The 27,830-nt window shown below is 45.1% G+C and overlaps 2 protein-coding genes across 3 annotated transcripts in view; both read left to right on the forward strand.

Moving 5' to 3' along the window:
• Positions 1-27,830, forward strand: part of LOC143793497 (uncharacterized) — a 300,046-nt gene that overhangs the window by 15,679 nt on the left and 256,537 nt on the right. Inside the window, exons 4-5 of the mRNA XM_077280518.1 lie at positions 4,125-4,222; positions 4,301-4,379. Coding sequence (XP_077136633.1) covers positions 4,125-4,222; positions 4,301-4,379 — 177 coding nt within the window. The remainder of the gene's footprint in view (positions 1-4,124; positions 4,223-4,300; positions 4,380-27,830) is intronic.
• On the forward strand, positions 4,851-22,624 carry LOC143793570 (uncharacterized). 2 transcript variants are annotated; one of them, XM_077280643.1, is made up of 2 exons: positions 4,851-4,971; positions 18,905-22,624. In XM_077280643.1, the coding sequence occupies exons 1-2, from the start codon at positions 4,866-4,868 to the stop codon at positions 20,197-20,199; spliced, it is 1,401 nt and encodes a 466-aa protein (XP_077136758.1). In that variant the 5' UTR covers positions 4,851-4,865; the 3' UTR covers positions 20,200-22,624. The 2 variants fall into 2 exon arrangements, 1 of the variants encoding a protein (XP_077136758.1); XR_013220152.1 differs by lacking the exon at positions 4,851-4,971 and adding an exon at positions 4,983-5,855 and having other exon boundaries at positions 18,905-19,024.

A 27,830-nucleotide genomic window follows, 5' to 3' on the forward strand; every position in this document is an offset into this window, starting at 1 on the left:
AAACTTTAATACAGCACATTAATCTAATCTAAAACAATTACTGGGATAATAAACACTGTATTAACAATATTAAACACTGTGATAGCAGAAACACAGGCTCATTCTCCCTATCATCGGTTTATCAAATAAGAGTAAATTTTAATACAGCACATAAGTCTAATATAAAAACAATTACTGGGATAATATTCACTGTATTAACAAATTAAACTATATCAAAAAGGGAGGGAGAGCAGGCACACAGCTGCTGTCAGCAGACAGGGAGGGGTGGGGTTACACACTTTGATACACTTTGATAGGGGCGTGTCCACCTGTCAAATTGAGTTTGACGAAAGGTCCCTATGCTCTACTACTGAGGTGGAAACGTTACGTTTTGGGGTGTTTCTCTGCTATGGGCACAAGACTACTTTGTCGCATCAATGGGAGAATGGATGGAGCCATGTTCTGTAAAATCCTGAGTGACAACCTCCTTCCCTCCGCCAGGACATTAAAAATGGGTCGTTGCTGGGTCTTCCATGAAAACAATGACCCAAAACATACAGCCAAGGCAACAAAGGAGTGGCTCAAAAAGAAGCACATTAAGGTCTCCAGGCCTTAATCCCATAGAAAACTTATGGAGCGAGATGAAGCTTCGAGTTGCCAAGCAACAGCCTAAAAATCTTAATGATTTAGAGATGATCTGCAAAGAGGAGTGGACCAAAATTCCTCCTGACTTATGCGCAAACCTCATCATCAACTACAAAAAACATCTGACTGCTGGGCTTGCCAACAAGGGTTTTGCCACCAAGTATTAAGTCTTGTTTGCCAGAGAGATCAAATACTTATTTCTCACTGAAAAATGCAAATTTATATAATTTACACAATGTGATTTTTAGGATTTTATTTTTGATATTCTATCTCTCAATGATAAAAAATAAAATACCCTCAAAATTATAGACTGTTCATGTCTTTGTCAGTGGGCAAACTTACAAAATCAGCAAGGGATCAAATACTTATTTCCCCACTGTATGTTGGTGTTATTTGACCTCTGTATATTGGTAGTTGTTTAGCACTGTATAGAGGTTTTTCTTCTGTCTGCACGACGTATTTGATATGTTTTTGTGCATTTGCTGTCTGTCTCACAATACATTGCATGGGGGAAGCTTCTTTAGATGTAATCCACAGGCCGCACTACTGACTATAGGAGGATTTTCTCTGGATACAATGATTTTCAGGACCTGGAGTGTTCGTATTATTTGGCTTTCTATATTGGTATTTGTGTTATTTCATGGACTCTGCACATCAGTATTAATTGGTTTGTAATATTTGGGCACTATAGATTGGTAATATTTGGTTGCTATTTAGGCACTGTATTTTGGTATTATTTGGGCTCTGTATGTTGGTGTTTGAGCACTGGATATCAGTATTTGGTTTCTATTAGGGTACGTTCTCATGTTCAGGAATTGCTGCGGTTTTGACGCTGCATATTTATGCAGCGTCAAACCCGCAGCGGCCAGATGATACAGCATAGTGGATGGGATTTCTAGAACCCTCATGTCCTTTATGTGGGCATCTGCACCTGCGGACACTGACATGCGGTGCGTCTTTCAGGACAGCAGCATGTTAGTTTCTCGTGTGGAGACGCTAGTCACCACAACAGAAATTACTGTATTTTTTAGACTATAAACACACTTTTTTTTCTCCAAAAATGTGGCGAATAATGCAGGGTGCGTCTTACAGTCTGGATGTACCTGCTCTGGCTATGGTGGGGAGGTGGGAGAGCGGTTTCAGAGGAGCACAGGGTCACAGGAGGCTGGACATGGCTTCTGCGTCTAACTCCTGTGCCCGCTGCTAAAGAGAAATGAATATTCACTGCATTTCCATGCCCATGGGCGTGGAGGGCTTTGAATATTCATTTCTCTTTAATGGTGTCCTTTTATGATTGGCTCCCACCCCCATCATGGTATGCTTGGCCCCATCAGAAAACATTAAACAAACCATTACACTTACCTTCCCGCTGCTCCCTTGCAGCGTCTTGCTCTGATGCCAGCAGCTGCTTAATGCTTGTAAGCAGCGCAGGGCAGGAATGTCATGCCAAAGGGCAGCTGCCGGAATACTCAGTGCTCTGCACGCCGGGACTGTGTGCATGCAAAGCAGTGAGAATTCATTGCTCTCTAGCGAGCACAGTGTCAGCCGGAGCCTTCCTGCTGCTGCATGCTGTCACGTTTGCCGATACTTGAGAGAAATGAATATTCACCTCATTCCATGAATATTCATTTCTGTGTTTCCCCATATGGGTAGATCTCTCGAGATTCTCCATGATAATTAGTTCCTTCCTTGTGGCTTTTGTGTTTCGGTGCACTATTGAATTTTTTTAATTTTTGTAGGCATTAGGCTTTGTGGCGTGTGTAATAAGGCGACTAAGTTCCACGCGTATGCATACCATTTCTCCAGGGCCGTATTAGAAAGCCCATTAGAGTCTACTATGTGACGGGAAATACACGCTAGATTATATCCTCTTATGTCTGGCAAGTTTACCCCCCCCCCCTTTCCTTTTCCTTGGAAGCCATCAGTGTACTCCGTTTTATACGGGGTCTTTGACCTTTCCAGATAAATTTCCCAATAGCCGAATATACTTTTCCCACGTCCACATGCTTCAGGAGAACAGGATGGTCTGTATTGGATACATGAATTTTGAGAAACTCATCATTTTTTAAAAGGTGAATCCTGCCCAGAAGACTCAAAAGACAAATTTTGCCGCCTGTCTAATTCCTGTTGGATTTTGGAGATATCTGGAGGAAAGTTTCAATTTTATATTGACTCTGATTTTCTACCCTGCTTGATACCCAGATATGTTATGTGTGTTTTGTGTGTTTTGTATACCGGAATACCGCATATTTCCTTTTCTACCATACTACTTCTGTTTCTATCTGTTAAGTGGAGAATTTCACATTTGCTTTTATTTAGAGTGAATCCCGAAAACCTACCAACATTTTCCATAAGATCTAGGATCCCTGGCAGATCTCTTGCCACCTCAGCCATGTAGAGTATGATATCATCTGCAAAGTACGAGGCCCTAAGCTTCATGTCCACCATCGATAACCCTTCAAATACTTCATGTTGTTCTATGTATTGTTCTGGTGCCAGGTCAACTATCAGCGGGGAAAAGGGCATCCCTGACACGTTCCTTTTTCAAGTGGGAAATTTGCAGATAGATGACCTGGGGTTTGAATTCTTGCTGCGGGGTTAGCATACACAGCGTTTATAGAATATCTGAAATTCCCCAACAGCCCAATTTTGTCCAAGACTTGTCCTACCCAATTCTACCTCACTTATCGAAAGTCTTCTCTGCATCTAATGTAACCAGAGCCCGCTTACCTCCACTGTTTTCTCTTTTACTGATTACGTCTATGGCTATCAGTGTACGTCTTACATTTGTGTCCGCACTCCTACTTTTCACAAAGCCCACCTGTGCGGGTGTTACTAATGTTGGGAGAATCTCTGCTAGTCTGTCTGCCATCAGTTTGGATATTATATGAGATATCTTGTTATCGGCGATCAGATGAACCAGCTGATATTATTTGGCAGGATCGCTTTCTAATTACTGATAGATCTCAGCCGGTGTCAGGACTTTCCAGGTTTTTTTTTGCTCCTCTCTTTCTTCATTAATTTTTTTCAATACTTTTCCCTGTGTCATTCGTCATTATTACACATAATTTATGGACATCTCTAGATGATTTCTTTGCCTGTGTGGATTGGACAGGTTGTTACCGACATCTGGTGAGAATTCATGTCAATAGCACATTTACAAATAGATTTACATAGAAAATGATTATGTGTTCAATACTTATTTTGCTAACATTATATATTTCATGCTTTGGAGTCGGAGGTGTATATACTATACGCTCACTGTGAGTTCCCAATAACCGGCCTAGTGGTGAAAACAGTTGCAGCCTCGCCAATCACTAGTCAGCCAATTTCGTAATTTGTCCTGACGATTGGAGGCAGCTGAGTGTTGTTCCCTGACATAATGGTGGCAGCGGTGAAATCTGCGTGATCTCTTGGCTGATATCCTTGACATACTGGTTTTGACAGTTGCCTAGACAGATACACGGTAGGTCATGTATTCAGTCTGTGTGTCTCCACAGATGGATCCAGGAGGAGAAATCCACCAGAGAGATGTCCCCGTCCTCTGTATCCCCAGGACTGTCCGGAGGAGAATCACAACATCCCGGAGGATCATCAGGTAGATGACACTGAAGCCTCCACAACATCTGACCATGAAGTGATGGGACCTGAGCTCATCTTACATTTTACTTTTTAGGGTGAAGATCAGATTGATATTAAGGTTGAGGTTATACATGGAGCACAAGAGGCGATCACAATATGGGCCGATCAGCAGGGTGAGGAGGGGAAACTGTCATGTCTGTTCTGTGGTCACCTACTACTACTCCCATCATCTCATCATCACATGACACAATCTGTTCCATCACTGTGTGTCTCCACAGATGGATCCAGGAGGAGGAATCCACCAGAGAGATATCCCCATCCTCTGTGTCCCCAGGACTGTCCAGAGGAGAATCACAACATCCCGGAGGATCATCAGGTAGACGGTGCTGAGCCCTGTAAAGGATCTGTGTATGGGGGGATATTTCTGATCGAGGTCACACATTTTGGTGGTTTCTTATATTGTGCTGATTGTTACATCTGATATATCAGGGGGAAGATGTGATTAATATTAAAGTGGAGGATGAGACAGAAGAAGAAGCGATGACGAGGGGGGATCAGCCGTGTGTGAGTGACGGGAAGGAGGCGATTCCGGGAGATGTTTCCACAGGTATGTGATGATGACCGGTGTGTGATATTGTGTGTGTGTCTCCGGTTTGGTGATGGCTCAGCTGCTCCTGTATGGAAAGTCTGACTGCACCGATGACTCTCTGGGATGTAGGAGGACCAGAACACAGGTCACAGTTGGAGACAAGCGGAGGACACCAGGTAGGCGACAGTACATGAAATATGGTTAGCCACTTTTCTAACGTGGAGGATTGCTTTAACATAAACGGGATCACGAGATTGTATATACAAACAGATTCCATACATCCGTCCCCATAGCCTCCCTACAGCGTATAACATCTAGTTCCATTGCCCCGATGTATAACATCCAGCCCCTCTACACTTATCAGTTCCAATGGCAACTGTGGGGTAAATGCAGCCTGGAGGGGTGTCCTTAAAGTGGTGACACGTGCAAAACTGGCCAGATTTAAAAATGTGTTCTTCTGTCAAAATGAAAACACATTTGTGAGGGATGAGGGGATTTAATGACAGCTTACAATCCTCCTGAAAATGTAGCTAAGCAATTCACACCCCTATCAGGTAGCCAGTATCGAACTACTGTAGGAAGACCTCCTGCAGAGCCCATGCAGGGTAACTGCTTTGTTCAGACAGCTAGCATTTCTTTAGGAGAATATGAACTTACTGTACATCCTAGCCACACACCGGTTAGGTTTTCGAGATCTGTGGAACAGGCCGAACGCCTTCCAGGGTCCCGATCCGTTCTAGCACCCCAGGGTGGGGAGTTACGTAGAATGGTTAGTAGGAGCCAGAATGCAAAGTTACATGGACTCCTGAGGCAGAGAACACCTTTTGTGTCTTTGAAACAGGCCTTCTCCTCGGCTCCAGTGCTGCATCGACCGGACAATAATAAGCAGTTCTTCTCGGAAGTAGATGCTTCTTTCTCAGAATCTGACTGCGCCCAAACCGCCTCCCTAGCACTGTCCATTAAGGAGTTATGACCTATCTTCTGCTAGAGGCATGGGGAGGGGATTGAGGTCCAGCCCGGGGAACTGAAGGGGAGTGACCCCAAGGGGTTAAATGCTCAGGTAAAGCACGGCCAAATGCTTTTTCTGTGGGGAGGTCGTGATGACATTGTGTGGGGAGAAGGCAAGGAACAGAGGGCACCAACATGCTCCCATTTGGCAGCCTCTCCCCTGCAAGTCAGGCCTTTCATCTGACTGGTAGCTTACTCTCATGTTTTGCATACTTGGTCCTACCACTATTTCTATTTGTAAATCTGACTATTGTATATGTATAACTATTGTGTATATAGTCTTTTGTCTGGTGTGCCCTTAAGGCGATTAAATATATAATTTAACCTTGTACTGCTCTTTTATCTTGGTCCACAAGTTTGTGTTGTCGGCTTAACTTTCCATGCTGCCGGGGCTTGTTTCTTGCCCGATATTATTCCGTTATAGGCTTATGTCTAATGAGGGACTGGTGGCAGTAATACCGGGCTAGTTGTTTTTTGTTTCACTTTTGCTACTGAAAGGGGTGTCTGAGCCTGTCAGGGTTGTGAGCGAGGGTGAGCCACATCACTTGACTGCGTGGACCACGTATACTCAATCCCCGTGCCTCCCTTTGCCTGTGTGAACAGTGGGAGTCTGTGTAAAACTGTGCCAAGCTGATCTTACATGTCCCCAGTGAGGAGAGCATATGTCAGGACTCTGAACATTTTTTTTACCTTTTGTGCATTACTGCTCTTTTCCAAGATGGCGTCTTTGGTCTCATGTGCACTGTCTTCCTGCAATAAAACTCCACCCCAGCCTTCAGTCTGTGCTAGAGTATTCTGCCTTGCATCCAGCTCCTGACCCTGTTGACTCCCTGGCTGTATACCTGCTCCTGTGAACCTGTGTGGTGATCCTGCTACTCTGCTCTGAGTTCCTGCTGCATACACAAGTTTCCAGTAATCCTCCTTCATCTGCTGCTCGTGTTTGCTTCCATCTGCATTTGCTGGACATGTAAGCTGTTGCTGCACTGCAAAGACCTGAGACTATTACCCAGGCCTCCCTGGTTGTGCTAAGATATTATTTGAACTGCCTTATAAGCATATCTATCTGTGTTTGGACTAAAACAAGGACTTATTCGTGTCAAGTATCCTCAAGAATAATTGTGCTTCATAGACTTTCTGCATGATTGCATTTTCCTCTGAAGTTCCCTATAGACTGTTTAAGCTGCGTTTAATATTTACACCAAGTGTTGTGGACTTGAGTTTCTCTCTGCACCTGTTTGAATCACCGTGTGATAATATAGACTTTACCACTTATAAAACTGTGTCCTGTAGTCGTCTTGTTCAATGCAAAGAGTCTCCTGAGTTATCCCCTATAATTATTACAGGATACTGTAGCCAGAAAAGAGGAGACTGCTGGAACAATGACTGCAGAGAGCAGATTAGAGCAGGTGTTTTCCATAATTAGATCACTGCAGAAAGATGTGGAAGGTCTGCAAAAGACGTTTGGAAGCTTTGAACACAATCAACAAGTGTTTGGACAAACTTTGCAGGACTTAAGCACCCGCATGGCAGCCCAGGAAAACAAACTTGCTGGCATAGAGTCCCAGTATGGACGGGCTTTTCAGGATATAAGCACGCAAATAGCTGCACAAGCGACTTTACCCTCTGGGCAGCCGCCACCAGCTAGCCCACCTAAGTTGCCCCCATTCAGATTTAATGGTGATCGCGACAAATTTCGTGGCTTTGTGAATCAATGTATGCTATATTTTGATGTGCATGCTGACCATTTTCCTAATGATAGATCCAAAGTATTGTGTGTAATAATGCTACTGACCTCACGAGCGCTCGCCTGGGCGAATCCGATGATTGAGTCTCGTGACCCACGGTTAAGTAACTTGGATGATTTCTCGGATCAGGAGACCGTACCCCTTGAAATTTTGTTGGAGCCTAATCATCAGGAGCAACTTTCTTTCTTGCTAATTTCTTCTCCTCATTTTCCTGTGATTTTAGGCATTCCTTGGTTGCGTTCTCAGAACCCAATTATCAACTGGGAGACCAAGGAGATTATCTTTCCAACAAGGAGTAACTCAGCGTTAACAGAAGCTGTCCCTGAGTCCACGGCTACGGAACCACATGTACAGGTATTTTCTTTACCTCCAGCATATAAAGAATTCTCTGACATCTGTGACAAGAAGAATGCAGATCAGCTTCCTCCACATAGGCATTATGACTGTCCCATTAAGCTGCTTCCTGGGGCAGCTATTCCTTTTGGTAACGTATACCCTTTGGTGGCACCTGAGCTTCAAGCCTTAAAGGAGTATATTGATGAAAATCTGGCCAAAGGCTTCATACGTCCTTCTTCCTCACCAGCAGGGGCACCTATATTTTTTGTAAAAAAGAAGGATGGGACCCTGAGACCCTGTGTTGACTATCGGGAACTCAATAAGGTAACCGTACGAAACCGTTACCCTTTGCCTCTGATTCCTGAATTACTGGGAAGAGTCCGCCATGCTAAGGTGTTCTCTAAGCTGGATCTTCGTGGGGCTTCTAATTTGGTGCGTATTCGTCCAGGGGATGAGTGGAAGACAGCATTCAGATGCCGGTATGGACACTTTGAATATCTTGTGATGCCCTTCGGGCTTTGTAACGCCCCTGCAACGTTTCAACACCTTGTTAATTACATCTTCTGAGATTTGTTGGACCAGTTTGTGGTGATCTATTTGGACGATATACTAATCTTTTCTGACTCTCTACAGGAACATGAAGAACATGTCAAAACTGTTTTAAGACATCTGAAAGAGAACCATCTCTATATTAAGCCGGAGAAATGCGAGTTCCATCGTTCTGAGATACAGTTCTTAGGTTATATCATCTCTCCCCAGGGGCTGAACATGGAATCTGGTAAGATTCAGGCTATCCTTGACTGGCCGGTACCCAAGAACGTTAAGGATGTCCAACGTTTTATTGGTTTTCCAAATTTCTACAGACGCTTTATTCGAAATTTTTCTGATATTGTCCGTCCCATTACTTCCTTGACAAAGTAGGAAAAGCCCTTTAAGTGGTCATCACAGGCTCAAGAAGCTTTTGATCGGCTTAAGATCTGTTTCACCTCAGCACCTATAATAATAATCTTTATTTTTTATATAGCGCTAACATATTCCGCAGCGCTTTACAGTTTGCACACATTATCGTCGCTGTCCCCGTTGGGGCTCACAATCTAAATTCCCTATCAGTATGTCTTTGGAATGTGGGAGGAAACCGGAGTGCCCGGAGGAAACCCACGCAAACACGGAGAGAACATACAAACTCTTTGCAGATGTTGTCCTTAGTGGGGCTTGAACCCAGGACTCCAGCGCTGCAAGGCTGCTGTGCTAACCACTGCTCCACCGTGCTGCCCAGCACCTCTGTTGATACACCCAGATCTAACACTTTCTTTCATTGTGGAGGTGGACGCTTCTGATAATGCTTTGGGGGCTATTCTCTCCCAAAGAACTGGAGAGAAGGGTCTGCTACATCCTTGTGCTTTCTTTTCCCGTAGACTAACCTCAGCAGAGAAGAATTACGACGTGGGAGACAAGGAATTGCTGGCTATTATTGCCGCTTTCAAAGAATGAAGGCATCATCTGCAAGGAGCTGCACAACAGATCATAGTGCTAACTGACCATCGCAATTTAGAGTTCCTTAGATCCGCTAGATGTCTTTCTCCTCGTCAGGCTCATTGGAACTTATTTTTAAATCAATTTAACTTTATCTCGTACCGTCCAGGTTCTCGTAATGGGAAGGCTGATGTTTTATCCCGAATCCATGCTGCGGATTCCGTACCTGGAGCCCCGTCCAAGACCATTCTATCTGATGCCAATTTCATCGGAGTCATCCACGATCAGGACTTGTGGAAGGAGTGCAGGGAGGCCTATGACGGTGATGTATTTCTGGCCAACCCACCTGTGGATATTAATCTTGTCTTTAAGGGTGGCATGTGGTTCAGAGATCGACGTATCTAAGTCCCTGAGGTCGTCCATCTGCAGATCCTCAAGTTGGTACATGACTCCAAGTTGGCTGGTCACAGGGGGGCTCAGAAGACACAAGAGTTCCTGAGCCGATTCTTCTGGTGGCCAACTTGCCTGAAGGATACCAAGGACTATGTTCTCTCTTGCAAGGTATGTGCCCATTACAAGACTCCTCATGTGGCACCTACTGGTCTTCTACAACCATTACCTATTCCGTCCCGCCCTTGGGGGTCTATATCAATGGACTTTATTGTGGAGCTGCCTACATCGGGAGGCATGAATACAATCGTGGTGGTAGTTGATCGCCTGACTAAAGCTGCTCATTTTGTTCCATGCACCGATACAGATAAAGATACAGTGAACTTGGTTATACAGAATGTCTTTCGGTTGCATGGGGTTCCGGATGAGATCATCTCTGACCGTGGAGTACAGTTCACTTCAAGATTCTGGAAGGGGTTTTGCTCTGCACTCAATATTCATGTCTGTCTCTCTTCCGCTTACCATCCCCAGACATATGGTCAGACTGAGTGGACCAACCAGACGCTGGAACAATATCTAAGATGCTATGTCAGCCATCTCCAGGATGATTGGTTGGAGTTGCTGCTGTTAGCCGAATTTTCATACAATAATTCTCAGAGCGCCTCCACTAAATTTACACCTTTCTTTGCCAATCTAGGTTATCATCCATGTATCTTACCTAGGTCTCCAATTAATTCTCCGGTTCCGGCAGTGGAGGAAAGGCTCACTGCGATGAGGCAAAATCTGGAGGTTCTGATGGAATCCCTGACCACAGCTCAAGAATGTTATAAGAGATCGGCTGATAGATTCCGTAAACCTGCACCCATGTTCAAGGTAGGAGATTCCGTGTGGTTAGCAACTAAGAATCTGAAGTTAAACGTTCCTTCACAAAAACTTGGACAGAAAATCATTGGCCCTTTCAAGATCAACGGTATTGTGAGCTCTGTGGCCTGCTGGCTGAAGCTGCCTAGGACAATGAAGGTACACACAGTTTTTCATGTATCTTTATTAAAGCCTGTATCTCCTAATACCTTCCAGGGACGTGTTGTGCCACCTCCGCAGCCTGTGGTGATTGATGGGCAAGAACAATTTGTGGTGGAGGAAATTATTGATTCCAGGATTTGCAGGAATCGGCTCCAATATGTGATAAGATGGCAGGGATATCCCCCTGAGGAAGACTCTTGGGAACCTGTGGAAAACATCAATGCCCAACAGAAGATTTCTCGTTTTCATCAGAGATTCCCTGAGAAACCAGGTCCAGGATCGTCCTGAGGCCGCTTCTAAGGAGGGAGTAATGTCAGGACTCTGAAGATTTTTTACCTTTTTTGCATTACTGCCCTTTTCCAAGATGGCGTCTTTGGTCTCATGTGCACTGTGTCTTCCTGCTATATAACTCCACCCCAGCCTTTAGTCTGTGCTAGAGTATTCTGCCTTTCATCCAGCTCCTGACCTCTGATTACTCCCTGGCTATACACCTGCTCCTGTGAACCTGTGTGGTGATCCTGCTACTCTGCTCTGAGTTCCTGCTGCATACACCAGCTTCCAGTAATCATCCTTCATCTGCTGCTCGTGTTTACTTCCATCTGCATTTGCTGGACATGTAAGCTGTTGCTGCTCTGCAAAGACCTGAGACTATTACCCTGGCCTTCCTGGTTCAGCTAAGATATGATTTGAACTGCCTTATAAGCATAGCTATCTGTGTTTGGACTAAAACAAGGACTTATTCGTGTCAAGTATCCTCAAGAATAATTGTGCTTCATAGACTTTCTGCGTGATTGCATTTTCCTCTGAAATTACCTATAGACTGTTTAAGCTGCGTTTAATATTTACACCAAGTGTTGTGGACTTGAGTTTCTCTCTGCACCTGTTTGAATCCCCATGTGATAATATAGACTTTACCACTTATAAAACTGTGTCCTGTAGTTGTCTTGTTCCATGCAAAGAGTCTCCTGAGTTATCCCCTATAATTATCACAGCATACCACGTGATCCCTCGGACATAATATTAACGGCAGATAGGGTACGGGCTCTTCACATGTGGTAGCAATTGTGGAATTCTGTGTGATCTTTCTGGTGTCATCCTTCACGTGTGGTGGCAGCAGTGGGATTGTGTGTGATCTTTCTGGTGCCATCCTTCACATGTGGCAGCGGTGGGATTGATAGAGCGTGTGTGTGACCCATACTCCCAGACACTAAGGACTACCAGCCGTAGCTTTTTGCCACTGGGCTCTTAAGATGAACTCCTCATTAGACAGTCCGATTGCAAATACTTTAAGGTGTGTGGGTGCATAAGGCTGCAGCTCTGTGTGAGTGACCAAAGATTGAAAGGATGGCCATGGGCAGAGTCAGGGAGATAGCCAGTGCTACGGATAGTGAGGAGGAGGTAGAAGACGGTGTTGCTCAAGCAGAGGGGAGGGTCCAGCCCAGGCTTCCCAAGGAGTCAGTCATCGGCTATCAGTCCCGCAGTGAGTCGCTTACCACCTGCCCGTCCCTCCAGCCAGACAGGCTCAGATACCCTCCTGAAAGCTGCCCTGGTCCGACTCAAGGCTGGAGGCAAGGTCACCTACGAGACTATTATGGCAGCAGCTGAACATCGCAAGGTAGCAGAGACTGCAGAATGTGAGCGCGAGCACCAGCGACAAATGCTTCAGCTCCAACTCCAGTCGCAGATCCCCAGCCAGTTGTGAGTCCCTAGAGAGAGCTGGATTTTGAAGCTACGGTTTGATGACTTCCCCCTGCTGGACAACTGAGGGCACTTGGAAATTGCATTTGAAAAAAATGGCCATCAATACCATCTGCCTGAGGGCCAGTGGGTCTGGTTCTTAATGCCTCATCTCAGGGGTAAGGTCCTAGATATCTTTGGGTATCAGCCCAGCGCGACCACTCTATGAGGATATCAAGCAGGCTCTGTTTGACCCCTGAGACGTACCAGAAGAGGCCCCGGTGTATGCAGTGGGGTACTGCAGATAGGTGGACCGATCACATGCGGGCCCTGCTGAGAGCGGTTGACCAATTGACCATGGGATTGGAGCTTACAACTGTCCAGAATCTGAAGGCGCTCATCGCAACAGAGTAGTTTTTATTTATCTGCCCAGAGGACCTGCAGAAGTATCTCCGTGACCAGAAGCCAAACTTCCACACTTGCCGACGAGTACTCCAATAACAGGATTCCACAGGCCAAGAAACCTGTTGTCTGGGGAGGAAGAAAGACAAATGCGATGTCTGCTGTCCCTGCCTCTAAGCCCTAGGGGGCACTTGCCCATGCTTCTCTCTCCACGTGGGGAGAGGGGGGAGGAGATCAATCAAGCAAGCTGTAATAATTGGCCAGAGTGTGGCCAGCCAGCAGGCTGGAACTAGTTGTCCTGTGGGGTCAGATGGTGTAGACTGCTGCGGAGGTGGAGCAGTCAATTGAGAGCGAAGCTGTCACAGGAATGGACATTACAGACCACAGACCCCCAATGACTGGCAGTTGGAACTGCCTGAAGGTAAATAAAAGAAGAATGAGGCAGGTGCGGACCGGTACAGCTGATATACTGATTGGCATGGCATGTGCTGGCTGGCTGGTCCGGTTGTAATACACAGAATGGCACAGGAGGTGTAGGTGAGTCCAGCTGATATACAGACTTTCACAGTAGGTGCAGGCCGATCAGAATGACAAGGCAAGTACTAGTAAGATTGGTTAGAAACGGACAGGGACCTAAGAACTAGCAAGCGTGTTTAGTAACAGACTAGCAACGTTGCACAGGTACCTCCATGCATGTGGAGGTGCCTAAAAAAAATAATAAGTGTCTTCCAGCCATTTAAGAAGGAGGGAGAACGCACAGTGCCTGGGGATCTGTGCGTCGTGTATGCACCCCGGGCAGCAGCCGACGAGGAAGGAGGTGGTTAATGGGGGACGCAACGGTGAATGAGACGGCGTCCCTGCCAGGGAAGTGGGGCAGCGTGCAGGGAAGCCGGCGCTACAATACTCTTTCCCCCCAGCCGTCCCCCTTTCCACTCCCTCTTTTTCAAGATCGCAAGAAATCTCTCCAGGAGGAGAGGGGCATGGATGTTTTTTCTGGGGTTCTTGGATCTCTCCTCAGGACCAAGCCCCTTCCAATCCACAAGAAAAAATAGGTCTTTCCTCTTACCCTCTTGGTGGCCAGAATGTTCTCTACCTCAAAAACATCTTCAGTGCTGACTAGAGCAGGAGTGGTACCAGAATCTTTAAAAGAAAAGGCAACAGGCTTGAGGAGAAACACATGGAAGGAATTGGTGATCTGTGAAGAGGCCGGGAGTTTGTGCTTGTAGTCTACTGGAGTAATCCAATTCAGAACCTCGAACATACCAATGAAGCGAGGGCCTAGTTGATACGAGGGTACCTTGAGATGGACATACTTAGATGACAGCCACACGATGTCCCCAGGATGAAACTGAGGTGAATCCAGACGTCTCTTGTCTACATGTCTTTTCATCCGTTCAGAAGACTTCAGTAAGGTGGACTTGGTGTCTTCCCAGGTTTTAGAAAAACACTTGACAAGGGATTCAACAGCAAGAATATTGGAGGCTGTAGAAACAGGGAACGGATTATTGGGATATTGACCACAAAAAATGGAGATTTGGCAGAAGAATCACTTACATGGTTGTATGAGAATTCAGCCCACAGAAAGAGTTCGGCCCAGTCATTGTGATGGGCATTGACAAAGTTCCACAGGAAATTGGTCAGTATCTGGTTGACCCGCTCTATGTGATCATTGGATTGAGGATGGTAGGCCGAAGAGAAATCTAAAGTGAAATTCAGTAGCTTACACACGGCCCTCCAGAAACGAGAAGTAAACTGAGCTAGAGATGAGCGAATATTTCAATGTTCGGTTTACGATCGCTGAATTCTGCAATATTTGCAGATTTATTTGTCGAATATTTGCCAAACATAGCCAAACGCCTTTCATGTCAATGGGAGACAACAACAAACGCATGCACAACGCCTTCAAATGGGCCCAAAAGTTGCGAAAACACATCAAATGAGGGGCAGACACCAGAAAAGTGGCTTCAATTCACTCACAGTACAAATTTTAGCATGGCACAGCAGAAATCATCCTGGACTGACGCTCTTGGGAGGCCTACTGCTACAGGCAGCACGCATGAAGGAAGCTCAACCAGGAGTCTACACATTTACAAAAATTAATGGCAGACACCAAAGTGGCATCAATAGCAACAGAGTAGAACTAGTATAATGGGGACCGACACCTCTTCCACTACATCCAATGCAGCAGATGGAGACTGTAACAGGGAAGGTGGTAGAAACACTTTGCCATATCCCTCGGAAAGCCTGTAGGGGCATAACTAAGTGGTCTACCAAATTCCAACTCTGATATGGCAGCAGGTGAAAACTGCGACCCAAGGAGGTGGCACCAAATACTACTGCAGGGCTGACCTACAGAGGGTGGCAGCTGGCCCCCTAGAGTGGGGAGGCTTCTACGGCCCGAAGAAGAGATGAAGAATGCAGGCAGGCACTGTAGGAATACTGGAACCACTGTGCAGATAGGACCAGCTGATGAACAGAAAAGCACTGACGGGTGCGATCTGGAATGGCTGATGGATAGAAGAGCACAGACCAGTACGAGCAGACGGGAACCGAGGGAACCTGACAACTACCAAGCATAGAACGGAGGTTGCGTGCAGGAAAGTACCGGGAGACTAGGTCACAGATGTATGGAGGAGACAGGTTGTGGATGGCTTTGTATGACATGGTTAGGCTTTTGTACTGGAGTCTCGGGTAATGGGGAGCCAGTGAAGGGATTGACAGAGGGGAGAGGCTGGGGAATAGCGGGGGGCAGGTGGATTAGTCAGGCAGCAGAGTTTAGAATAGATTGGAGGGGTGGGAGAGTGTTCGAGGGGAGGCCACAGAGCAGGAGGTTACAGTAGTCGAGGCGGGAGATGATGAGGGCATGGACTAGGGTTTTTGCAGATTCTTGGTTTAGGAATGTACGGATCCGTGAAATATTCTTGAGTTGAAGTCGGCAGGAAGTGGAAAGGGCTTGGATATGCTGTTTGAAGGAGAGATCAGTGTCATGGATTACCCCGAGACAGCGAGCTTGTGGGACTTGGGAGAGTGGGCAGCCGTTTACTGTAATGGATAGGTTCGTTGGGGGGGTCGCGTGAGATGCGGGAAAGACAATGAATTCTGTTTTGTCCATGTTAAGTTTTAGAAATCTAGCGGAGAAGAAGGATGAAATAGCGGACAGACATTGAGGGATTCTGGTTAGTAGGGTGGTGATATCTGGTCTAGAGATGTAGATCTGTGTGTCATCAGCATAGAGATGATACTGAAAACCGTGAGACTCTATGAGCTGTCCCAGGCCAAAAGTGTAAATGGAGAAGAGCAGGGGCCCTAGAACTGAACCTTGTGGGACTCCGACAGATAGGGGGCGAGGTGAGGAGGTGGTGTGTGAATGGGAGACGCTGAATGTTCGGTCAGTTAGGTAAGACGAGATCCAGGATAGGGCCAACTCTTTGATGCCAAGGGATGAGAGGGTCTGTAGTAATAGGGAATGGTCCACTGTGTAAAAGGCAGAGGACAGGTCGAGGAGGAGGAGGACAGAGTAGTGTCGCTTGCTCTTGGCTGTTAAGAGGTCATTGGTGACCTTATTTAGGGCAGTTTCAGTGGAGTGGTGTGACCGGAAGCCTGATTGTAAGCGGTCGAAAAGGGAGCAGAAAGATAGATGGGAGGACAGTTCAAGATGGACGTGTTGTTCCAGTAGTTTTGAGGCATAAGGGAGAAGTGATATAGGGCGATAGCTAGATACAGAGGATGGGTCAAGAGAGGGCTTTTTGAGGATAGGTGTGATGGAGGCATGTTTAAAGCTTGAGGGGAAAACACCAGTTGTTAGTGATAGGCTGAAGAGATGGGTTAGAGTTGGAATGAAGACTGTGGCGTGGTTTGGGATGAAGTGGGAAGGGATCGGGTCAAGTGCACAGGTGGTGAGATGCGATCTTGAGAGTAGAGTGGAGAGTCGATCTTTTGTAATAGTGGAGAAGTTGGTTTTGGAGGTGGAGGGCTGGGTAGTTGGGAGGAAGGGCTCTGGGGGTTGTCGACTAAAACTGTCTCTGATGTTCTCAATCTTCTGCTTGAAAAATGAGGCAAAGTCTTCAGCTGAGATGAGTGGGGAGGGAGGAGGTGCTGGGTGACGGAGGAGAGAATTGAAGGTGTTGAATAACTGTTTAGGGTTGTGAGACAGGGAGTATATGAGAGATGAGAAGTAGGTTTGTTTAGCTGTGGTGAGTGTGGTCTTGAAAGTAGTGAGGGACTGTTTGAATGCGATAAAGTGCTCATTGGAGTGGGATCTTTTCCATTCAAAGGTTCCCAGGCTATTAATATCAGCTCACAGTGTTTTCTTAGACTTTACTGGCTAGTTTACAGGGGAACCCCAGAAAAAAATTGATATGGGGTCCCCCTATAAAATCCAACCAGCAAAGGCTAGGCAGACAGTTGTGGGCTCATATTAATAGCCTGAGAAGGGGCCATAGATATTGGCATCCCCCAGGCTAAAATCATCAGCTCTCATCTGCCCAAGAAACGGCACATCTTATAGATGCGCCAATTCTGGCACTTAGCCTCACTCTTCCCACTTGCTCTGTAGCGGTGTCAAGTGTGGTTCATATTTGTGGGGTTGATGTCACCTATGTATTGTCCGGTGATATCAAGCCCACAGGTAATGGAGAGGCGTCTATAAGACACCTATCCATTGCTAATCCTCCTATAGTTGTTTGGTAAATAAACACACGGCCAGAATAAAGTCCTTTTTTTTTTTTTTTTAAATAATCACAGACTCCTTTATTGAATCTAAATTTACCATACTTACTGAACGCCTAATCCCGGAAGCCCTCATCTCCTGCAAACAATCAAAAAATAATAAACCAACATATAATACTATCCTGTCCGACATTAATCCATTTAATACAGAGTGTCCCACGGCGATCTCACGTGTAGAACAGTCACATCGGGAGATGTGACCGCTCTACCCGGCCTCCGGCGATACACAGACAGGAGGTAATCGCACCCACAGTGCATCACTGAGTCGCCCTGATGGTTCACTGGAGTTCATCAGCTCCGGTGCTCTCACGGCCCTACCGCTGTGTGAGAACTTTCTCACGCAGCGGTGCCGTGAGAGCACCGAAGCTGATCAACTCATGAACTCTCACAGCAGCTCAGTGATACACTGCAGGAAGGATCACCTCCTGTCCTTGTATCGCCGGCGGCCATTGAGATCGAGGTAGGGCACGCCGTATTAAATGGACTATGATGGAAAGGTGAGTATATGTTGGTTTATTATTTTTGATTGTTTGCAGGCGACACAGGCATTAGGAATTAGGTGTTTGGTGAGTATGTATTTTGTATGTGAATATGTAAATGTTTCGATTTTTTTTTTAAATTTTATTTTTTTACAATTGAACACAGGTGCCGAATGATGGGACTATTCTCCCATCATCGGCTCATGCTGTCTCTGTTGTATGTGATAAAACACGTAGCCAGATGGGAGTAGTAGTCCCATCAAACGACGCCTGGGTACACACATCGCATGGGTACACACACAGACACGCACATATTCTCCGCCCACACACAGACACACACACACATATTCTCCGCCCGCACACCCTTCTGAGAACATTTCACTTTGACAAACCGCAGCGTTTTTGGTTCCAAATAAACAAACCTTTTTACACCTGCGTTTTTGGTGCAGATTTGACTGACTTAATTGAAGTCAATGAGTCAAAAACGCTGCAAAAACGCAAAAAGAATTGACATGCTACAGAAAATAAAATGCCGCAAATACGGATGGAAATTTGTGGATCATGTGCACAACAATTCAGGAGTGTCATTGAATTATCTTCCTTTAGTATTCCATTGCGTTTTTTCGGGGCATTTACGCACGTAAAGAAAACACTGCAAAAGCTTATCATGTGCACATAGCCTATGAGGTGAGCGCAATTTACCACTTAATCCTCCTTGTGTAACTTGGGTAAGAGCCCATTGCACTTTTTAAATTCACTTTCACTGATGAGGGTTTTCATTGTGCGCTTCATAATATAACTTTAGAAATCCTTTTTGTGTTAATCCAATCTATCTTTCATCCATATAGGAAATCCTTGTGAGAATAACGATTTATCACTAAGTTATAAAGAAGAAGCTATCTGGAAGCACTGTAATGGAGAAAACCTCATTCTCCTTCATGGACCTCCTGGACTTCACAGTTCGTCATTTTCTTATAATTATAATTATGAGGAACCCTCCCCTGAGCAATCTCGCATTGTTACCACAATTCCAGGTAACAAAGATGATACAAGATTTCAGTGTGACAAGCAACTTCCCAAAAGCTCAGATTTTTTAACAAAAAAAAAGTACAAAGGAAAAAAGTCATTCTCCTGTCCAGAATGTGGGAAATGCTTTACAAAGAAATCAAAATTTGTTATACATGAGAGAATTCACACAGGAGAAAAGCCATTTTCATGTTCGGAATGTGAGAAGTCCTTCACAAATAAATGGAGTCTTATTACACATCAAAAAATTCATACAGGTGAGACTCCATATTCATGTTCAGAATGTGGGAAATGCTTTTCAAATAAATCAAAATTTGTTATACATCAGAGAATTCACACAGGAGAAAAGCCATTTTTATGTTCGGAATGTGGGAAGTCCTTCACAGATAAAGGGAGTCTTGTTAGACATCAGAGAATTCACACAGGAGCAAAGCCATATTCATGTTCAGAATGCGGGAAAGGCTTTACAAAGAAATTAAAATTTGTTATACATGAGAGAAATCACAAAGGAGAAAAGACATTTTCATGTTCACAATGTGAGAAATGCTTTACAGATGAATCAAATCTTGTGAAACATGAAAGCAGTCACACAGGGAAGAAACAGTATTTATGTTCAGAGTGTGGAAAATCTTTTAAATACAGATCAAACTTTGATACACATTGTAGAATTCACACTGGAGAGAAGCCGTATTCATGTTCACTGTGTGGGAAATGTTTTACGCTTAAATCAACTTTTATTTCACATGAGAGAATTCACACAGGAGAAAAACCATACTCCTGTCCAGAATGTGGGAAGTCCTTCCCAGCTAAAAGGTATCTTACTATGCATCAGAGAATTCATACAGGAGAGAAGCCATATTCATGTTCAGTTTGTGGGAAATCTTTTAAATATAAATCATGTCTTGTTAAACATTATAGAACTCACACTGGAGAGAAGCCGTATTCATGTTCAGAATGTGGGAAATGTTTTACACAAACATCAACTTTCGTTTCACATAAGAGAATTCACACTGGAGAGAAGCCTTATTCATGTTCACGGTGTGGGAAATGTTTTACACGGAAATCATATCTGGTTTTACATGAGAAGAGTCACATAGAAAAGCCATTTTCATGTTGAATATGTGGAAAGTTCTTCATGGATAAAAAGGCTCATATTAGAAATCAGGAGCGAAGCCGTATTCATGTTTAGAATGTGGAAAATCTTTTATAAATACATCAAATCTTGTGATATGTGAGAGAAGTTACACAAGAAAAAAATTGTAATTATGGTCATTGTGTTTATAAATTATAATAAACAGTGGTCAACATAAATGAGTACACCCCACTTTGATAATTAAGATTATAATATCTCACTGAACATAAAATTAATTCCCAAAACTTTGCCAACTCTGAGTTTCATAGAACTTTTTTTTTAATCAATAACAACATGAAAGTAAGGTTAATAATATAACTTTTAGCATAAAATCTTTAGTTTTACTCAAATTAGTTGATGCAAAAATGAGTACACCCCACATTAAACACTAACTACTTCATCAATCATTTTTTATGGCCTCCGTGATTTTTAGGGACAGCATCAAGTTTTCTCAGCATGGAATGAACAAATTGGTGACACAATGCTACATTTATCCTTTTTCCTTCTTCAAGAACGAGTTCTTTTAGTGCTTAGATGCTGGATGGAGAGTGATGATAACTTGTCTCTTCAGAATTCACCATAGGTGTTTGGCGGGGTTCAGATCAGGATACACTTGGCTACTGAATCACTTTTTTCCTGTCACTATAGATCAGTATAACTCGTATCTGTGAGTTCATGATACCATCAATTAAATATAGTTCCCTGAGGCCAGCTGCACTCATGTAGCCTCAAATAAGGACACTGCCACCTCCATGTATCACTGTAGGTACCATGCATTTTCATTGTATTCTTCACCATTTGTAATTCCATACAGTTTTGAAGCCATCAGTTTCAAAAATATTTATTTTGGTGTCATCACTCCAGAGTCCCAGAAGTCTTCATATTTTTCAGCATTTATCACAAATGGTGTCCTCAAGTATTAAACCCATAAAAGATTTTTTGGGTTTAGTGTACCCTTAAAACACAAGACTAATCACAACTAATCACAAACTTGGAAACCCACTTAGTAAAAGCACTGTGGAAACCAAAGGGTACTTTCCAATTTGAAATAATATTTATTGATAAAATCATAAAAAAATATGAGAAAGGTGCAAGATCATTAAAAAGAATGGACAATAATGCCATGGAATGCCACTTAGCACTAGCTATTAAGAATAGCATAGCCCCAATAGTAAATAAATATACTGGCTAAAACCACAGATGTATAGATATAAATATATGGATGTTGTTACACTGAAAGATGTAACCAATAAAAAAGCAGCTGACAGTAAGATTCAAACATAAAGTGATTGTCACTAAGACCTGACACCTGTGCTAACATGGACTACATGCAACACTTATCATGTATAGTCAACAGGGCATGTCATGGATCAGGTATACACCAATAAGGTATAGCTGCTATAAAGTGGGTGAGATGACATCTAACAACTATCTAAATAAACATAATGTGCACGTGGATATCCCGGGTGTCCCTCTGCGCCTCCCGAAGAAGTGCGAAACGCGCGTCGGAGCAGAGGAACGCCCGGGATATCCATGTACATGGACTTCGGGAGAGACTTTCTATGTAGACATACGTGCCATTCATCTATATAAAGAACTGCTTTCAGCTCACCTCTCAATGATTGGTGAGATCCATGGGAAGTGCTCGGATGGAAATTCCTGGTTGGGAAGGAATGGATGAGACTTAGAAAGTTAGTGATAATCCAGCACTTGTTTCCAGTGTGAATAAAAACAAAATCCTTTATTAAAAAATGCAAATTAAAATTGTAGAAACATTAAAAACAACATCCTGGGGATATCGGCAAAAAACCTAGTATGTTTAAATTACCCTTACCCCTATGGATGATCATATGTCCAAAAAAGAAAGCATACGTGCTATACAAGAATGAAGAGTGTGCATCTATAATGTGTATATTATGTAGAATTACTATACACGAGAAAGGACAAAAGAAAAACACAAGTCAATAAATGGATACAAGGTCTGAACGAAGATTCATACCACTAGGGAACCTGGGGTCCAATTCCAGAATCCACGAGGCTTCTCTGGGGTGTACATTTTATACCAATCTCCCCCTTCTCTGGTCTGGTAACATATTCACTACCCACAACTGTGCAGTGATGATATTTCTATTGTGTTGTATGAAATGTTGTGATGCTGCAGATGTATTACGTGTTGTGGGGCTGAGAACGTCCCTAATGTGTCCCCAATGCGGAGACTTAAGGTTCTGACCGTGCTCTCCACATATTGCAGGGGGCAAGCTTCACACTGTATGATGTCAGTGATTTGTGGAGCTACAACTAATGAGACGTCCAATATTATATTATTCTGTTTAGTAGATGAAGCATTTTTGCTCTGGGCACATACTTGCACAAACCACATTAGGTCGACCACATCCAATAAAACCTTTGGTATTTGTCTCCCACGTGTCGGCTGACTTTCTTGTAGTGATATAAACTAGGAGAAATTATGTCACCGATAATAACGTCCCTCTCAGCAATGAAGGAACAACCAGGTCTCACAATCTCTGCTAGATCCTCGTCAGTGTATAAAATAGGTAAATGTTCTCTGATAATATTCACTGTATTATAGAAATCTTCCCTGCAGCCAGTATTGGATTTATCTCTAGATTGAAGAAGGTTTTTATTTGTTTCTTTTCATCAGATAATTATCTCTGATTTTAGTATCGGCTTTGATTTTTGCCATATTTAGGATGTGATGTTTATATCCTCATTGAGTTAATCTCTTATCCAGGGGCAGACATACCGCATGTGCAGCCGCATCGGGGCCCGGAGGTGGAGGGGGGCCCCTGCAGGGCGCCTAACACTGAGAGCAATCTTGCCTGTTTCTCTGCTCCTGAGATTCCGGGGGGCCCTGGCCAGATTGCCCTCATGTGAGGTGGTCAGGGAGCTATTCCTGCAGCACCACTGCCTACAGGAGAAAATGGCAGCAGAGCTGTAGGGATCCGTCTTGTGCTTCCTGCCTGACACAGCTGCGCGGCTGGATGACGTCAGCATTCAGTGCGCCTGTGTCAGCTGCCAGCGACGAAGATGCTGCGGGGAATGTGCGGAGAGGTGAGTGTTGTGTGTATGTAGGCAATGTTGGGGTGGTGATGGAGGTGGGGAAGAGGGAAATGATGGGGGGGGTGGGGAAGAACAGTGATTGAGGTGATAGAAAGGGCAATGATGTAAGTGGTGGGGAGAACAATGATTTGGGTGGTGGAAAGGAAAATGATTGAGGTGGTGGAGAGGGTAATGATGGAGGTGGTGGAAAGGGAAATGATAGAGGTGGGGAGAAGGCAATGATAGAGGTGGGGGAGAAGGAAATGATGGAAGTGGGGGAGATGCCAATGATAAAGGTGATGGGGAGGGCAATGATGGAGGTTGTGGGGGAGAACTATGATTGGGGTAGTGGAGAGGGTAATGATGGAGGTGGTGGAGAGGGCAATGATAGAGGTGGGGAGAAGGCAATGATAGAGGTGGGGGAGAAGGCAATGATGTAAGTGGTGGAGAGGGCAATGATAAAGGTGATGGGGAGGGCAATGATGGAGGTTGTGGGGGAGAACTATGATTGGGGTAGTGTAGAGGGCAATGATGGAGGTGGTGGAGAGGGCAATGATGGAGGTGGTGGAGAGGCCAATGATAAAGGTAATGGGGAGGGCAATGATGGAGGTGGTGGGGAGAACAATGGGGTGGGGGAGAGGGAAATGATTGGGGTAGTGGAGAGGGAAATGATTAGGGTAGTGGAGAGGGTAATGATTGGGGTAGTGGAGAGGGTAATGATGGAGGTGGGGGAGAAGGCAATGATGGAAGTGGTTGAGAGGGCAATGATAGAGGTGGGGAGAGCAATGATGGAAGTGAATAAACCACCCGAACACCTTATAACTATATCTGGATCCATTATTTGTCACAGCAGCGCGGATTTTATCCACATTCATCTATTATAAAGGTAATGGGGATGGCAATGATGGAGGTGGTGGGGAGAACAATGGGGTGGGGGAGAGGGAAATGATTGGGGTAGTGGAGAGGGAAATGATTAGGGTAGTGGAGAGGGTAATGATTGGGGTAGTGGAGAGGGAAATGATGGAGGTGGGGGAGAAGGAAATGATGGAAGTGGGGAAGAAGCCAATGATAAAGGTGATGGGGAGGGCAATGATGGAGGTTGTGGGGGAGAACTATGATTGGGGTAGTGGAGAGGGTAATGATGGAGGTGGTGGAGAGGGCAATGATGGAGGTGGTGGAGAGGGCAATGATGGAGGTGGGGGAGAAGGCAATGATGGAAGTGGTGGAGAGGGCAATGATAGGTGGGGGAGAAGGCAATGATGGAAGTGGTGGAGAGGGCAATGATAGAGGTGGGGGGAGCAATGATGGAAGTGGTGGAGAGGGCAATGATAAAGGTAATGGGGAGGGCAATGATGGAGGTGGTGGGGAGAACAATGGGGTGGGGGAGAGGGAAATGATTGGGGTAGTGGAGAGGGTAATGATTGGGGTAGTGGAGAGGGCAATAATAGAGGTGGGGAGAAGGCAATGGTCGAAGTGGTGGAGAGGGCAATGATAGATGTGGGGGAGAAGGCAATGATGGAAGTGGTGGAGAGGGCAATGACAGGTGGGGAGAGCAATGATGGAAGTGGTGGAGAGGGCAATGATAGAGGTGATGGGGAGGGCAATGATGGGATGCGGGGGATTGGGATGAGAGGAAGAGGTACTTATAATGGACTTGCAAAAAGCAGGAGGAAGACATTAGATATGGATGTAAAATTAATTGGGTGGTCGAGGAGGGTGCTAAAACCCTGATAGTGTTCTCCCCTATCTCACAATTCATCATGATGCTATTGGGGACTTAAAATTTATTGGGGAGTGGGAGAGGAGGCGATAAGGTGCATAGGACACTTTATAATGAATTGAAAGGGAGAAGACGCTGTCAGGAACTTGTAATGAATTAAGACGTGGTTGAGGATGCTCAGTACCTGATAGCGTCTTCTCCCATCCCAAAATTCATTATGCTATCAAGGACTTATAGTGAATGATGGGGAAACAGGACAGGGACTAAGGCTATGTGCGCACGTTCAGGATGTGCAGGAGAAAATTCTTCTGCATGTCCTAATGTGTTGGCAGGAAAAAAGTTGCTGAAAATACCGTATTTTTCGGACTATAAGACGCACCGGACCATAAGACGCACCCCAAATTTGGGGTGAAAATAGCAGAAAAAAATGATTTTTAAAAGATGGGGGTCCGTCTTATTGTCCGAATTTAAGGTATCTTTCCTGAGGGTTGGTGGTGGCAGAGCAGGGTCACAGGAGGCATGGTGGCGGTGGGCGGTGTGGCGTGCACCTGAGCAGGGTCCATTCCTGCTTAGGTGAGCGACACCGCGGCCTGGTGTCCACGGGGGGGGGGGGGTGTGGCAGTGGTGTGGCAGCGACAGGTGCAGTCACCTTCTTAGGTGAGGTGACGCCGTGGCCCAGAATCCAAAGAGAGCAGCAGAGCCGGGCTAATCACCCGTTTCTCGGTGGCGGCAGCCATCTTCCTGAGGCCACGCGTGTGCAGATTGAGTACTCTGCTTCCCGGGGCTTCGGGAAAATGGCAGCGGGAAGCAGCGCATGCGCAGATGGAGATTGTGGCGGACATTTTTCTGAAGCAGAGATCTCAATCTGCAAACCTCTTTATCTAACACACTTGCTCCATTGCTTCTGCCTCCTCCACCTCCTCTAGGGCTTCCTCATGTGCCTTCATCCTCTCCCTTAATGAGAAACGCATTCAGACAGTGCAGAGAGATTCCCCCCACCTCCGTAATGCGCATCCAGGGCTCACTGCAATCAGGCAGTGTTTAAATTAATATACTTGGGAGATAAGTCACACAGCTCAAGAATTATGGACAGCTATCCAGGCCGAGTTTGAGCAATGGCTGTCTCCATTGAACCTGAAGGCAGGAAAGGTCATATGTGATAACAATACAAACCTGGATGTGATCCTATGCTGGGGCAACCTCACACATGTGCCTTGCGTGGCTGACGTTCTCAACCTGGTGGTACAGCAATTTCTCCGCCACTTTCCTGGCCTACATGCGCTGCTGCATAAAGCACAGTTGCTCTGTGCTCACTTCTGCGATTCACACTCCATGGGTCATCGACTTGCATCGCTACAGAGGTCTTTCGGGCTATCGATTAACTGGTTGATATGCAATGTGACGACGCTGCATATGTTGCAGCGACTGGCAGCAGTGATGAGCCCTGGTGCAGTATGCCATTTTGCATAGCCTGGGCCAATGCTGTACGGACATGGTGCAAATCACGCTTGTGTAGTGGGCACAGATGAAGGACCTCTGCACCCTTCTGCAGTTTTGAAATGGCTACTAAAACGATTAGCGTTCATGATGCCGTCATCAGCATTGCTGTTCTGGTCATCTACATGCTGGAGCACACTTTGAGTAGTCTGCATGAGGAGGTGGTGGTCACATAGGAAGAGGAGGAAACAGTAGGATGCGGAAGGGATAACAATTAGCGATGAGCGAGTGTACTCGTTGCTCTGGTGACCTCCGAGTATTTATGACTGCTCGGAGATTTAGTTTTCATCGCTGCAGCTGAATGATTTACAGCTACTAGCTTGCATGTGGGGATACCCTAGCAACCCCCACATGTACTCAGCCTGGCTAGTAGCTGTAAATCATTCAGCTGCCGCGATGAAAACTCGTACACTCGCTCATCACTAATAACAATATCTCTTAAGTTTTAGACGTCGTCTCACAAGCGTATGCCATGGGAGGATGGATTACATGATTGTGTGGGGCTCATGGTACCAGAATGTTAGGGCTCATACTCATCTTCGAGGAAAACGGAAGAGTGCAATCCAATAAAAAATCAGATTGCACTCTGTCCAATGTTAAGCTATGAGTCACAGCTCATCTGCTATTTTTTTTCTCAGCTGAAATCGGACTGAGAAAAAAAATAGCAGCATGCTGCGATTGTCCTTGTATCTCGGATGAGACTCGCCAATGCAAGTCAATGGGTGTGGGAAAAAAAAATCACACTGCACTTGGACCATGCAAGTCCCATCCGATTTTTTCTGAAGAAAAATGCTGTGGTGTCCCTCAAAATTTTATTAACAAGCGGAGGGAAAGCGGATAGCTGGGGTCAGATGTTTATAGCCTGGGAAGGGTGTAATGCCCATGGAGCTTCCTAGGCTATTAATATCAGCTCACAGCTGTATGCTTAGCCTTTCCTGGTTATTAAAATGGGAGACCCAACCCCCCCCCAAAAAAAAAAATGTACTGTCCCCCTATAATTAATAACCAGCAAAGGCTAGGCAGACAGCTATGGGCTGATATTAATAGCCTAGGAAGAGGCCATTGATATAGGCTCCCTCCCAGACTAAAACATTAGGTCTCAGCTGCCCCACTTAGCCTCGCTCTTTCCACTTGCCCTGGTTAGATGGCAAGTGGAGTGATACTTATGGGGTTGTTTCTTTCTGGTTGTCTTGTAAGTAAACATTTGATGTAACATACTGTGCTGTTATCCTGGATGACTAGTGATATATGCCATTTACACATTGTCCAGGGCAGCTAGCTTGTTGACCTGCAAAACAGGAGTAAACACTAAGCAAATTGATTAAATTGTCAAGCAATG

The sequence above is a fragment of the Ranitomeya variabilis genome, chromosome 1, assembly GCF_051348905.1.
Source record: "Ranitomeya variabilis isolate aRanVar5 chromosome 1, aRanVar5.hap1, whole genome shotgun sequence".
NCBI classification, from domain to species: domain Eukaryota; kingdom Metazoa; phylum Chordata; class Amphibia; order Anura; family Dendrobatidae; genus Ranitomeya; species Ranitomeya variabilis.